Raw genomic sequence first — 13,721 nt, forward strand, 5'->3', positions numbered from 1 at the left:
TAGTATTATCTATTTCCAGGCTATATACACAACTTTGGTCGATCTGTGACACCTCTTTAGGGGAATATCGATTTTGGATTTGGAAGACAAACGATATTTGTTTCGCTTTTACTATGATATTGATATTGAATGGGTGGTGGAAGGAAGTTCATGAACATTCAACAATCATCTCTTGGTTTTCCATAGATTGACATTGGAGAAGGATCCTGAGAGTGTGCCACTGTATTATGTTAGCTTTTGGGTGCAAATCCATGATCTCTCAGCAAGGTTAGTGTCTGAGGGCATGGCAAAGCAATTTGGGGCTTTCCTAGGGACTTTTGTAACCTATGATACGACATCTGTTCGTAGGGGTATTGGGGGATATCGAGGATTCGAGTTAAGATAGATATTCGGGGGCCTTTGAAAATGAGGAAGAAGTTAGTATTGTCCAACAAACAATCAATTTATGTTAGATTCTAATACGAGAGATTGTCAATTGTTTTTGCTTTTTGTGTGGGCGATTGAGACATGGCAAGGGGTTTTGTTCAATTTAGATTGTGTATGGCTCAAAAGAGATATCATTTGAGTGGGACCTGTCAATCAATGCGGTACCAATGAGGGGTATAGTGAATCGGAGTTGTTGGCTTTGAGAGGAAAGGGACGATTCTTGTAACGCTTCAAACTCGATCCTTAAGGAGGACTCAGGATTGGCGCGTCACTGCCTTAAAATATTTTCCTTTAAACTTGTACAGATGTGATCTTCATAAAAATATAGTTCAAATAAATATGATTTGTAAACCCTTTTGCGAAATTATAGATAGTTAAGGTTATACATTTCTAAGGAAAATGAAAAACATAAAGGCTCCATTGAAAGCTCTTAAAACCATGTCTGGCATAAACCTATATTTGACTACAACGTCGTATACATATACATATAATTAGACAGACATTAATCATTCAACATAAATAACTCGATACTTTGCAAAAAAAAAAAACATAATCACTTCGTTGAGGTTTCATTGAATTAATGGTTTCAAAAGAATAACTTTAGAATAAAAAATCTATTCTTTAAAATGACACCATCATGACACCACCTCCATGCCATGCATAATACAAAATACTTAAAAATCTCACGAAATAGATGTCCTCTGGTGTAGTCTTCGAAAGGTCCTTTACTTCGTCAGCGATCCTAAAAAGGAAAGGTAACTAAATAAGTTCAAAGAACTTAGTGAATTCAAGAACAAACATCTCAATAACTATATACACAATACCAATGAACCTTTCCAACTCAGCAAGTCATACAATTCGCCCATTGGCAAATGTCATATACAAACAAACTTTAGCAGAAAACCTTCTTCATGTTAGCCATATCCAAGTCCATGATCAAGCCTTAACATTAATTTTATTTGTTCCATCACGATTTGTCAATCTAGTTGCAATAACTCTTGCCCTACCAGAGGCTACTTAATTATTTTTCATGCATTACGATTTGTCAGTTTAATGTTCATTTCATTGAAGACAACGCCATGGTTTTATTTTCATAACTCAGTTCATATTGTTCATTCTAAAAAAGAAAAACCCTTACTCCATTTACGCAGACAACTAACTCAGGCTTATAACCACGAACCTTTATGACCCATACACAAACATATCATCTTATATAAAAGCAAGAAGCAACACACGAAAAATGTAGCAAGACTAGGAAACATGACTTTTGTCCTTATCATGAGAGTTTTCAGGAGTTTCTTGAGTTATAATATAAAAAGTTAACTTATCATATCATTTTACCAGATTGGGCAGGTGTACTTCTTGTGGTCAATTTGAATGGTAAACGTGAAAGAGTATGGGAGGAGGGTGAGAAATCAAATCCAAAGGATCCCACAGTGCTGGAAAATTCCCCATAAGTGATGGTAAAAAATGGCTTCGCACTATGCAATTCTCTTCGGGTTCTGCTGTAACAACTTTAACAATGAGTTTGGCTGAACAGGATATTGGTCCAGCTTCTAACTTATCGGCTACCCCTACATGGCAGGGTAGTCGAGCGCCATGAAAATTTTTAATTGCAATGTTTGGGAATTGAGGAATCCTTAGGTTGTCCGTTACATCCAACAAATACTGGGGGAGACAAATTCTATTGTAGCATTTCTCATAAAAACTAAGCTACAGAGTTCAAGTATGGAGAAAGTTAGGCAAATTTGAGGGTATTTTCAGGGTTCAGATATGAGTAGTGATGGCAGCAGAGAAGGTTTGTCGTTGTGTTGGAAAAAAAAGTGTGTGGTTTCACTTCGCTCTTTCTCTAAGAATCATATTGATGTTATGGTGGATGACAATATGAAAGGTACTTCGTGGCGCTTTACTGGGTTTTACGATCATCCTAAGAAGGCTAATCAATATCATTCCTAGGAGTTACTTCGATAGCTTTCAGAGGGGGCTTTGAGTCCATGGTTAGGTATGAGAGATTTCAATGAAATTGCATTTTCTCATAAGAAACATGGAGGTTGATTGAGATATGCTAGAGGTATGGAGGCTTTTCGATGTGCCTTGATGACTGTGATCTTTCTTATTTACATTTTGAGGGTCGATGGTATACGTGGGAGCGTGGTCATTTTGCTCATACAAATATTAGGAAAAGATTAGATTGTGGTGTCGTCAACACAAAATGGCGTGAAATATTCCCTCTCTCTCAAATTTCGTATTGGGCTCACTCATTCTTTGATAATTAACCTTTGTTATTTGATATGAGGAATGATAGTAATCTTTTTAGGGCTAATTTATAGTTTTTTCACTTTAAGGTTGCGTGGGTTTTTGAAGAGTCGTATGGTGAAGTGGTGCGACGAATTTGGTTAGACACAGAGGCTAACATTCTCACATCTATTGCACTTGCAGGTCAAGGTTTGGTGAAGTGAGCTCGTGATCGAAAGAGATCTAATAAGAGGGCGCTTGCTCATCTTCAAAGGCAAGTTGAAGAGCCGAGTAGGGTGGATCCGAACGATGAGACTCTTAAGGACTTAATCATTACAAAGATGCATTTAAATATGAAAATTGATAAAGGAGAAAAGTATTGGAAATAGTGTGCGAGAGCCAATTGGCTTTGACATGAGAATCAGAGCATAAATTTTTTCCACTAATTTGCCACATGTTGTAATAGACTCAAAAGAATATAGAGATTGACTGATCAAAATGAGCGGGTTTTTAAAGATGATGAGGGGATTGGACGAGTTGTATGTGATTACTTCTCTGGTCTTTTTACGTCGCAAGACAAAAACGATATGGACCGCATTTTTTCTGGTATCTCTCCCCACATATCTGAAGGCATGAATGCTTTTCTATGTTCTAGATTCAGAGAGGAAGAGATAGTTACGACATTTCGAAGCATAAGGCATGAACCCTAATAAGACGCAGGGGTGGATGGTATATCTGCTTTGTTTTATCAAACCTATTGGTACATTATTGGCACCGAGATCAGTTAATTCTGTTTGGGTGTTTTAAACGGGGAGTTGTCTATGCTTGCAATTAATCATACCAACATTTTTTTTTTATTTCGAATCAAGTTGGATGCATTTTTAGCCTCTGTAATGTGATGTTTAAAATTATTTCTAAGATCATTTTTAACAAATTACATGTTGTCATACCCTACTATATTGATGAGGTTCAGAGTGCTTTTGTCTTAGGCAGTTTGATATCCGACAATGTAGAAGTGACCTTTGAATTGATGCATTTTTTTCAAATGAGACGAGGGGGTAGGCAAGGGTTGTTTACTTCGAAGCTCGATATGAGTAAGGCATATGATTGAGTGAAGTGACATTTTGTGGAGGCGATTATGTTGAGGTTGGGATTCGCTACCATTTGGGTGGACCTTGTCATGAAATGTGTGCGATCAATTACTTATTATGTAGTGATCAGTGGGAAGGTCCGAAGACATGTTATCTCGACTAGAGGACTCTAATAAAGTGATCCATTGAGCCTTTTTTGTTTCTTTATTGTAGCAAAGGTCTATTTTCTTTATTGCGCTTGGCAATACGTGATGGATTGGTGATGGGGTTAAGGCGTCCAGATCAGGTTCGATGATTTCCTTGTTCTTTGCAGACGATAGCCTGATTTTTTGTGGTGAAACTTTGAGTGGGGCTGATAACATCAAACATATTTTGCACGAATATAAAGGTGCTCGGGAAAAATGGTGAATTTTGAGAAGTCCCTTATTTGTTTTTGTTGAAATGTCAATATAAGACGAGGGGAGGGGTTCGGTGTTTGATCGATCCGAGTAACTATTTTGGTATGCCAATTGTGGTTGGAAGTAACAAAAGGGTGGCTTTCTGTAATATTAAAGAGAAGATCCAATGCAAGATTGTATTCGTTGTTTGTCCCAATGAAGGAATGAGGTGTTTATCTAATCAATTCTATAAGCGATTCCTACATATGTTATGTCATGTTTTCTTTTACCAGGATCTTTTTGTCGGGAATTAGAAGGGGTTCTTAGTCGATATTGGTGGTAGAAATCTCTTTCTAAGCGTGGTATTCTTTGGTGTTTGTGGGAGGTGTTTTGCGATTTGAAAGAAATTAGAGAGATGGGGTTCCGTGACCTTGCTAAATTCAACATTGCATATGACCCATCATCGTTGGTGGCACGGGTCCTTAAGGCTAAATATTTTTCGCATTATGATTTTATGACGTCTTAGTTAGGGAACTGACCATCTGTTCTTTGGAGGAGCATCTGGGTTGCCAAAGGACTTTTTTCCCAAAGGTTGCAGCTGGCTAGTGGGCAATGGGAATTTAATTTCCATCTGGGATATGCCATGGTTGTCGAGTGATCATCCCTGTATGGTTGAGTCATTCGGGTTAGTGGAATTACTAAGGTTGCAAATCTTATTAATATGTAAAGGCGAAAATAGAATGCGAAAGTAGTACTTTTGATGTTTACTTACTAGTAAGCACTGCTGCAGGAATGAGCCATGGACCGGTTGCGGTGGTGTCTCGAGAGTTGTGGGGAATATATTGTGCGCAATGGGTATCGATTTCTTCTTCAGGGCTTCTCTGGATCCGTGGAGGATACGTACATTGATGTGGACCTTGCTACTAGGTGTATGTATAGACATTTGTGGCAATTACAGGGCCCGAAAAAAATTAAGATTACAATTTGGAGATTCCTTAACAATTATGTACCTACTAACTCTAATCTATATGTGTGACGCCTTCGGAGGGATGCAGTGTGTCGTTGATGTGGCATGGGTGCTGAAACCGCTTTTTATGCGTGTTGTGATTGTCTTTTGGTGTTGATTATCTGGAAAGATCTTGGTTTCCATTAGCAAATAGACTTTACGAGTGACACTTTTGAAGGATGGGTGCAACACCTACTTTTCAGTAGCACTCCTTTGCAATGTCTGACGGTAATAATCACAATTTGGGCAGTATGATACTCGAGAAATATCTTACTTCATGACAGGAAACGACAGTCTAATTCAGAACTTGTTACATTTATTCTGGGTTATGTTCGACAATTTGATTAGTTGTATGGATCCCAACAGTGCTTGGTTCCATTTGATCTAGTGCTGTGATAGCCACATGTAGAACCTTTTGTTCGGGTCAATTTTGATGCTCTATACTACAAGGATTTAGGGGCTACCTATGCGAGGGTTGTTATCCGGAATAGCTACGACCTACTCATAGGGGTTGCTTGTTTTTGGAACGAGTTTACCCAAAGTCCACTTATTGCTAAGGCTTGGGCAGCCTTGCAAGCCCTTTGTTTTGCTTTGGATTTGGACTTTCGGTCAGTGGAAATGGAAAGAGATTTTTTGGTGGCTATTTCAAAGTTTCAATCTACAAGTATAGATCGATTGACAATTAGCATGCATATCTGGGGCATTAAACAAAGTTGCTCACCTGATGGTAAAATAAGGTTGGCGTCAGCAATGTGCATCTTGGTGGGTGGAGGACGGTCCTATAACCATCTGGGAGGTTGTGGTTGAGGAACAGGTGCTTGTTGCTCCAGCCGCTTCTTGCCTCTAACTTCGATGCAGGTGCTTCGACGCGATCGACAGACGTGATGGACAGTGGGAAGGATAGGGCTCGTGAGCGAATGGTCAGATCTGTTGGGTGTTCGTTGATTGCCTTCTTCAGGTCAGCTCCCATGATGCACTGGTGGGTGTCCATTTGGTCGATGACACACAACATCAACGATAGGCTAGGATTACCGGAACAGTGGGTCTCTCCTATACCTTTGCCTCTGAGAGATCGTTAGTTTTTCTTAGAAGCTTTCTATTTTGTATAGACTGTCGTTTTGCTTTTGGATGGGGGAAGCTCAAAGGTTGTGGCTGGGTTTTTTTTCTCTTGCTTTTGTCTATGTTTGGTTGTTGTTTTAGGATTAGGTTTCTTGCTTTCTATTGCTAGGCTTTGGTTTTTTTTTTCAATTTGTGATTGTTGTTGTACGACATCGTTTTCATTTTTTATATTATCTTAGTATTTCTTTAAAAAATTAATTTTTATATTTTAAATTTATATAATTTTGTCTCCTATTTTTTTAAAGATATTATTAGTTTAAATAGTTTTATTTATATACTTTAATTTCTAATATAATTTAGTTTTTATATTTTTATAATGTTATTAATTAACTTGAAGAGTTAATATTAACTTTTTGATAAAAAATGTTAAGTGATTATATGTAATTTAAATACTATAATGGTCTTAGGGACCAGATACGTGGCTTCTCCTTTCTTTTGGTTTGCTTTGCATTTTCATAAGGCAATGGTAAAATTTCAGTTTTGACCCCAATATTATGCTAAAACTTGAGATTTAATTTATACACATTAATATAAATTGGTTATTGTACTTTTATAATGTTATTAATTAGTTCAAATAGTAAGTTAGTTTCAATTAAAATGCCGATGCTAATTTTTTAATAATACTATTCAAAAACAAAACAAAAAAGATTATTATGACGAATTTGAATGAATTGTTTTAAGAAAATTCACATCAATATTTTCAACATTATTTTTGTTGTTACATAACTATGAAGTGATAATTTTTATTTTAAATTTTCAAATGTCACACTAATGAATTTAATAGAAAAATTCAACAATAATAACAATTAAACCTAAATTTTAAATTTAAATTATAAAAATTGAATTTTAAAAACGAAAGTAAACTAAATTCTAAATATATAAAAGCATATTTTAACTCTAAAATTAGAGACAAATAAATAATCAATAACCAGCCCAAGCGTAAGAAGCATAGTAGTTATTGCAAATGAAAGGGTTATTCAAGGGTAGTACTAAAAAACTTGTTAAAATGTTTTACGTAATACCAATTTACATAGCTTATCCATGAAATGTTAGAATATATAATTATTATTTAATTATTACATGTAATGGGCAATAAATAATTAATTCTTTGAAAATAGTATATTTCATTACTTTACTTTCTCTGAATTTAGTAGGAAAATGGGTTATAAAATACTTGGAAAGTCTTTGGGATTAAATCAAATTAATTATATCTTAATTTAATTTTTATACCATTAAAAAATCAAATAAATTTAAATTGCGATAGAATTAACACTTATTGTATAAAAATGTCTTAAAATTATTATTTTTCAATTGTAATTCAATTCCAAACAAAATATTTTATTTATAAAACCAGAAAAATTAAAAATATTAACTTCGTTAAACCGTAAATGTTAACAATATTCTAATTTAACCTTATTTGATTTTTTTTTAATAATACAAAGACTAAATTAATATATTTAATAGTAGAGAGACTAATTTGATTTGATCCCACCAAAGTAACCTTTTTAAGTACATTCACCGTAAAAAATGTATTACTATTAACATTGCATCACTTCCGGAAAATTAGAAGGCATTTTAGTTACACTTATCCTTTGGATGCTTAGGACTTAACGAGTAATGACAACTGTTTGATTGTTTCCGGCCCTCGTGCTTTAGAGCTCAAGAGGTTGAGCCTTCGTAAACACAAATACTCCGCCACCGCCGACAGCTCTGCCCAACAGCATATTCTGATCCAGATACGAAAGGTAATAAAGTCCTCCTACTGATCTCCTGCGATCAGCCATGCTTAAAAATTCATATGGACCATAATCAGAATAGGATTAAGCTAAGGTAATACATGAAGTTGATGATATACCTTCCAGTCCCAGGGTTTCTTACAGGAACTTGAGCTCTGAAGGTTCGGAGAAACTGCAAAATCTGCACATAAACATTAAACATTCAGTGGCTGGCTGCCTCCCCCATCCAACAAATGGAAGCTTAATATTGATGGAGCATTCAAAGATGGCATGGCAACAGCGGCATCAGGAGCGGTTATTCGGGATTCTGCTGGTAAGTGGTTGTGGGGTTTTGCTCGCAATATCGGGTATTGTAACACTTATGAGTATGAACCATGGGGCGCACTTGGTGGTCTTGATCAAGCTTGGAAAATTGGAGGACGTCAAGTGATCCTTGAATTGGACTGTTTAGCTGCTGCACAGCAGATAAACAGTATGGGAAATGAGAAGAAGTCTAAACACAATGCTACAGGCTATCTGGGAGTTGATGCATAGGGACCGGGAAGTAGAGGTCGTGCATACGTATAGAGGACATAAAATAGCTTATGGATTGGCAAGTTTTGCTTTAAGTTTACCGCTGGGCATTCATATTTTTGCTAATCCCCCTGATCCTGTTCTCAAAGCACTGCATGATGATTACAGTGGAGTAACCTGGTCTAGATTAACTTCGTTGTAATCTTCTATTTTCTCCTTGTTGATCAGAAAAAAAAAATACTCATGTAGAATCAACTGTGAATGCATGTGGAAACGCACTTCTATATGATTGCTAGACAATCTAACGACTTGAATTTGCTGAGTCATCAATATGAACTTTAAGAAAATCACTTTTCGGAGATAGGTTAATACATATTATGACGAAGCATGAAAGCAGAGACAAAATACATCAGTTCATTTGAGCTCTTAAATACATCAGTCCATCCGAAGATCAGAGAAGATCTTCCAAAATCTAAATTTATGAATATAACTGGATGTAGGACTTCAAGCTTAACATGGAGATTATGCAAATGGCAGAATACAAAGTTAAGTAATGCAAGTTCCAACCAGAAATCCGGGCAATAATTAGGTACCTGTAGACTTAAAAATGACCGTGGAAGGAGTGCTGGAGCAATCAGAGCTTGCAGTTGTTCACTGATGTTTATATCTTGAACTTTTATCTGTCAAATACAACTTGCAGACGTGAAATCATTTATTTGCATATATGTATATACGTATGCATGAATGAATGTATATGCATCCACTTTTAACTTCCACTAGTAAATTTAGAAAATCTTTAAGCATGATCTGGAAACAGTACTAAAAGGCCTGTTTACTGAGATAAGTATTTTCTTTGCAAATATAAGGGTATAAAACTAGAGCTTTATAGAAGGGCATGAAACAAATAATACGTGATCATAGATGAGTTTATGCGTATCAAAGTCTCACAAAAAGACAGTGATGCATGTGGTATCTCCTGAGCTTCATTTTAAACACTAACTAGACACATTTAAGGGTTAAGACTATTTAATTCTAGCACAGATTATAAAAATCCTAGAGGCAGTCACACTTCAAAAAACTCCGGCCAAACTGTTTATGGCTTGTGCAAACCTGGGAAGATGTCACTGATCAATCGACTTTACATGACCATGAATTGCTACCATGCATATTCCTCCATGTTTGACTAACGTCCCAGGTTGAAAAACAGTTGCATGTGACAAACCTTAACTTGTTAGGAAATACAGGTTTTTAAACTGGAAAACAGGGGTAACCTCTTCAAACTGAAGATAGATGTTCCGCACAGAAACAACATCGAACTTAGCAGAAACAACCAGAGTGGCACCTTCTTGTTCCTGTAATGTTAAAAGGAAGACAACATTTGTTAATAAAATATTTTCTTCAACAATATTAATCAGTTGAGTATCTTTTTGAGGTGGACATATTTGAAGCTAGCATTGATGCCTGAAACAAAAAGGAAAGTTTCACAAGCCAATAACAGTGAATGGAAATAAACTGCTTGAGGATCTATATTTTACCCAATTCAAGATAACAGAGGTGTAGAGATTGAAAGTAGAAGTTTACCTCTAACAAATTCGGAATACTCCATCGAACAACATTTCGGATAACACCTCCTCTGAGCTGATCCCTGCATTCAAATTTCTGGAAGATCTGCCCAACCTACCCCAATTTGACAGCAAGATATCAAAACAAAACTTTAGTTAACATTGCCTAAACTTTGTAGCAGCTGAGAACTAAACCTTCTCCTAGAAGAAGAAAAGGAATCCGATGAAAGAATTTCAGTGGTGGCACCTGAAAGAAAGGAAGCCTTGCAGCAGCTTCCAAAAGAACGACAACATCCGGGGCAGAAGTGTACTGCAGGCGCCAAGTTCCATCCAACACCGCCATGTCAAGTGGTGCACCCATGTTGTATCCCTCTACACTCACCTACAAAATTTCACAACACACACACACACACAAGGAAGAAAAAGGAAAAGGCGTGGCCTTTACTTCAAGATATTACACAAATTCCAATTGGGGGTTTTGGGGAAGAGATTATACCAGAGCCTCCTCGATAATTGAGCGTTGATCAGCAGTTGCAGCAAGTCCCCGTTGTGTGTCTTGAACAGCCAGGAGAAGATTGTGTTTCTTGTTTTCCAACTCAACCTCGGATACCTAATATCCAGAAAAGCAAATCCCATCACTACCGCAAATGCTAATAAGGAGAAAACATGTTCTAAAACAGGATGAGTAGAGAAATAAAGGTAAGCGACACAAGAATTAGAACCCGATTCCTGTCAGGAGCAACAGCTACTGAGCATAGAAACTTCTTGTGAAAAGACCGTCTCTTGTTGGTAACGAGTTTTGAGCTGTGAGGTCTTATCTCGTAGATTACTCTCTTCACATTTGTTGGGTATACTGAAGCGGCAAATGCTAATTCCATGACGTTTCAGAGATTGGGCAACAATGGGGATTATGAATTTTGCCCCAAACAACCGTTGATAAATGAAGAAATTGAATCCGGTTAGTAAAGGATAGAATTTTGGGTTCGATTTTTGTCCACAGCTTTAACCGTTGCTTGTTTTGTTTATATAGTCCTTAATAGACTAATTAGTAATTCCATTTGCATTGGGTTTTCTCTTTTATGTTATGATATTTGTTTACAAAAGAAAATCCGCCGGAGATAACCCGACCCGACATTGCTTGTTAGATGAATTCTGCTACTTATTGAGAAGCAAGTTAGGACTATTATGATAAATTGATTGGTCGTAAAGTGGACTGTACATTACATGTTTGCTAGACTGTTATGATAAGCTTTAAGTGATTAACTAGTATTCCTTCTTAGCATGTCTGACTTTCATCTTTGGCGTTATGAGTTGTGCTGTTTCTTGTTTTGGATCTTTCCATCCAATGGGAATTCAACTATGCCCTTTGCGACCCTCAACTTACTTGAAATGTTTGATGATGGATTGCAAAAGGCATTGCTTGGTGGAAACAGTCATCAAGATCCTGGGAATAGCTTTAGTTTTGACATCGGTATTTTGGAACAATTGGAAATTTGCATGTCCATCAATCGTGTCTTCTCTGCTTTATTGGTGTTTTGGAACTCCTTTTATTTGTCTTTTGCCTAAAATATTCAGATCCTGTTGCACAACTAAGCAATCTGAACAGCTACTGCTCAAATTCAACTAAATATATATAAATGTTTTGAGGATTAACTTACCATGATTATAAGCTGACATGTTTGGGATAACATGTTTATCTGATTAATGGGAAAAACAAGAAGAAAAAAAAGAGCTCAAAGGTTGCCTACTTAGTTACTAACGGAAGACAATGTGAATTCCATCCAAATTTCCCTACGAAGAAACCAACGTGCCATATTTGCTTGTTATATAAGATTCTTCCTTGGCACCAGGAGAATCACGTTTAAGTTAAAGCAAATGAATCAATCATGAGATTCCAAGGAGAAGAGGAAGCAGCAGCCAAAGTGCCTGTAACATCTCCTTTCCGGTACAATTCACCCCTGGTACAGGTTAGCTTAATAGGTCTAGTATGTTTCTGTTGTCCTGGCATGTTCAATGCCCTTACAGGCATGGGAGGTGGTGGTCAAGTCAACCCTGATGCAGCAAATAATGCTAACACCGCTCTGTACACAACTTTTTCCATCTTTGGAGTCCTTGGTGGTGGTGTTTACAACATCTTTGGACCAAAGGTTACCCTTGCAATGGGCTGCTCCACTTATGTCCTTTATGCTGGCTCTTTCCTATACTACAATCACCAGCAAGACCAGACTTTTGCTATCTTTGCTGGTGTTTTGCTCGGTATCGGTGCAAGCTTTCTTTGGGCTGGACAAGGGGCTATCATGACTTCCTATCCCACTGCTACTCGTAAAGGCACCTATATTTCTCTTTTCTGGATTATTTTCAACTTGGGTGGTGTCATTGGTGGACTCATACCTTTCATCCTGAACTACCACCGGCAGGAAAAGGCTGAAACTGTCAACGACATGACATATATTGTCTTCATGTGTTTCATGTCAGCTGGTACCCTCATCTCATTCACAATTTTATCCCCTGATCGTGTTGTCAAAGACGATGGTACTCATTGCACCAACATTAAATACTCAAATGTTACCACTGAAGCTATTGAGATCCTTAAGCTCTTTTGTAACTGGAAGCTGCGTCTCATCATCCCAGCTGCCTGGGCTAGCAACTTCTTCTACAGCTACCAATTCGATAATGTCAACGGTTTGATGTTTAATCTGAGAACAAGAGGATTTAACAATGTATTCTATTGGGGGGCTCAAATGATAGGTTCAGTGGGAATTGGATATATTTTAGACTTCAGTTTCAAGAGCAGAAGAACAAGAGGCTTGGTTGGGGTAGGAATTGTTGCTGTGCTCGGGACGGTAATTTGGGCGGGTGGCCTTGCCAACCAGTTGAATTACTCTTTTGACAAACCTCCCAACCGGTTGGACTTCAAGAGATGCGGAAGCGATTTCGCTGGACCGTTCGTATTGTACTTTAGCTATGGGTTATTGGATTGGGTGATTGGAGCATTAGCTGATACCTCAGAGACCCTCAGCAGGTAATTACTTCTCCCATTTCACCCCATCTATTTCGTGGATCCTTACACTTTGCCTGATATCAACAAGGAAATGGATATTATACATATAATTGAAGTCTATAATTACATGTGAATGCTATAAGCCATAAAGCTATTAACTTACAGATTCTCCATGTAAAACATGCAGATATGCTGGTTTCTACAAGGGAGTGCAGAGTGCAGGAGCGGCAGTTGCCTGGCAAGTCGGCAAAAAAAAGATTCCCTTGCTCAACCAGCTGATTGTGAATTGGGTGCTGACCACTTTGAGTTATCCATTGCTGGCGGTCCTCATTTACAAGGCAGTTAAGGATACGGATGGCAGTAAGCCTGCAGAGGACAATGACACTGCTTCAGGACTGCCTCCCCCCGCTTCAATGAAAGATGGTTACAAAGAACTTGAGAACTCTATTACTACGGAAAAGAATGGTTTAAGTACTTGGCAAAGTTTACCCCTCAAATTTTACGCCCTTTCAACTTCTTGTTCATCATATACCGGAAATAAAAGCTCGATAGGGAGAAATCTAAATTGATGGAATTTTCCATACTGCTTCCAAATGTTTCTATATATTATTCCTTTCTTCAATTGTTCTAAATAGGCGTACAAGTAAACTTGATA

General features: G+C 37.3%; 2 protein-coding genes and 1 long non-coding RNA gene across 10 annotated transcripts; 1 reads left to right on the forward strand and 2 right to left on the reverse strand.

Moving 5' to 3' along the window:
- Window positions 1-821: 821 nt before the first annotated feature.
- Window positions 822-6,337, reverse strand: LOC105802875 (uncharacterized). 2 transcript variants are annotated; one of them, XR_001136318.2, is made up of 3 exons: window positions 4,902-6,337; window positions 4,669-4,793; window positions 822-1,168 (listed from the first exon to the last, which is right to left on the reverse strand). It is a non-coding gene; the product is annotated as an uncharacterized LOC105802875 (long non-coding RNA). The 2 variants fall into 2 exon arrangements; XR_008191108.1 differs by lacking the exon at window positions 822-1,168 and having other exon boundaries at window positions 4,313-4,793.
- Window positions 6,338-7,708: 1,371 nt separating this feature from the next.
- LOC105802870 (probable plastid-lipid-associated protein 10, chloroplastic) lies at window positions 7,709-11,102 on the reverse strand. Of its 7 annotated transcripts, none has more exons than XM_052624216.1 (8): window positions 10,788-11,101; window positions 10,562-10,675; window positions 10,313-10,447; window positions 10,085-10,180; window positions 9,775-9,855; window positions 9,097-9,183; window positions 8,110-8,171; window positions 7,709-8,039 (listed from the first exon to the last, which is right to left on the reverse strand). In XM_052624216.1, exons 1-8 carry the CDS (start codon window positions 10,941-10,943, stop codon window positions 7,907-7,909), a joined length of 864 nt encoding a protein of 287 aa, XP_052480176.1. In that variant the 5' UTR covers window positions 10,944-11,101; the 3' UTR covers window positions 7,709-7,906. The 7 variants fall into 7 exon arrangements, 3 of the variants coding, with proteins under 3 accessions (XP_052480176.1, XP_012490220.1, XP_012490222.1); XM_012634766.2 differs by having other exon boundaries at window positions 7,709-8,024; window positions 10,788-11,097; XR_008191136.1 differs by having other exon boundaries at window positions 7,937-8,024; window positions 8,110-8,441; window positions 10,788-11,102.
- Window positions 11,103-11,714: 612 nt separating this feature from the next.
- On the forward strand, window positions 11,715-13,695 carry LOC105802869 (UNC93-like protein 1). Its single transcript, XM_012634765.2, has 2 exons — window positions 11,715-13,087; window positions 13,254-13,695. The coding sequence occupies exons 1-2, from the start codon at window positions 11,952-11,954 to the stop codon at window positions 13,633-13,635; spliced, it is 1,518 nt and encodes a 505-aa protein (XP_012490219.1). The 5' UTR covers window positions 11,715-11,951; the 3' UTR covers window positions 13,636-13,695.
- The last annotated feature ends 26 nt before the right edge of the window (window positions 13,696-13,721 follow it).

This window comes from Gossypium raimondii, chromosome 11 (genome assembly GCF_025698545.1).
Source record: "Gossypium raimondii isolate GPD5lz chromosome 11, ASM2569854v1, whole genome shotgun sequence".
NCBI classification, from domain to species: Eukaryota; Viridiplantae; Streptophyta; class Magnoliopsida; order Malvales; family Malvaceae; genus Gossypium; species Gossypium raimondii.

What these genes read in the sequence shown, in the direction of transcription:
- LOC105802869 (XM_012634765.2), top strand. Translation starts at nt 11,952, where the DNA reads ATGAGATTCCAAGGAGAAGAGGAAGCAGCAGCCAAAGTGCCTGTAACA. An exon ending in ACCTCAGAGACCCTCAGCAG is followed by an intron (nt 13,088 to 13,253) that starts GTAATTACTTCT and finishes TAAAACATGCAG; the next exon opens with ATATGCTGGTTTCTACAAGG.
- LOC105802870 (XM_052624216.1), bottom strand. Translation starts at nt 10,943, where the DNA reads ATGGAATTAGCATTTGCCGCTTCAGTATACCCAACAAATGTGAAGAGA. An exon ending in CAATTATCGAGGAGGCTCTG is followed by an intron (nt 10,448 to 10,561) that starts GTATAATCTCTT and finishes GAAATTTTGTAG; the next exon opens with GTGAGTGTAGAGGGATACAA. An exon ending in CAAGGCTTCCTTTCTTTCAG is followed by an intron (nt 10,181 to 10,312) that starts GTGCCACCACTG and finishes AAATTGGGGTAG; the next exon opens with GTTGGGCAGATCTTCCAGAA.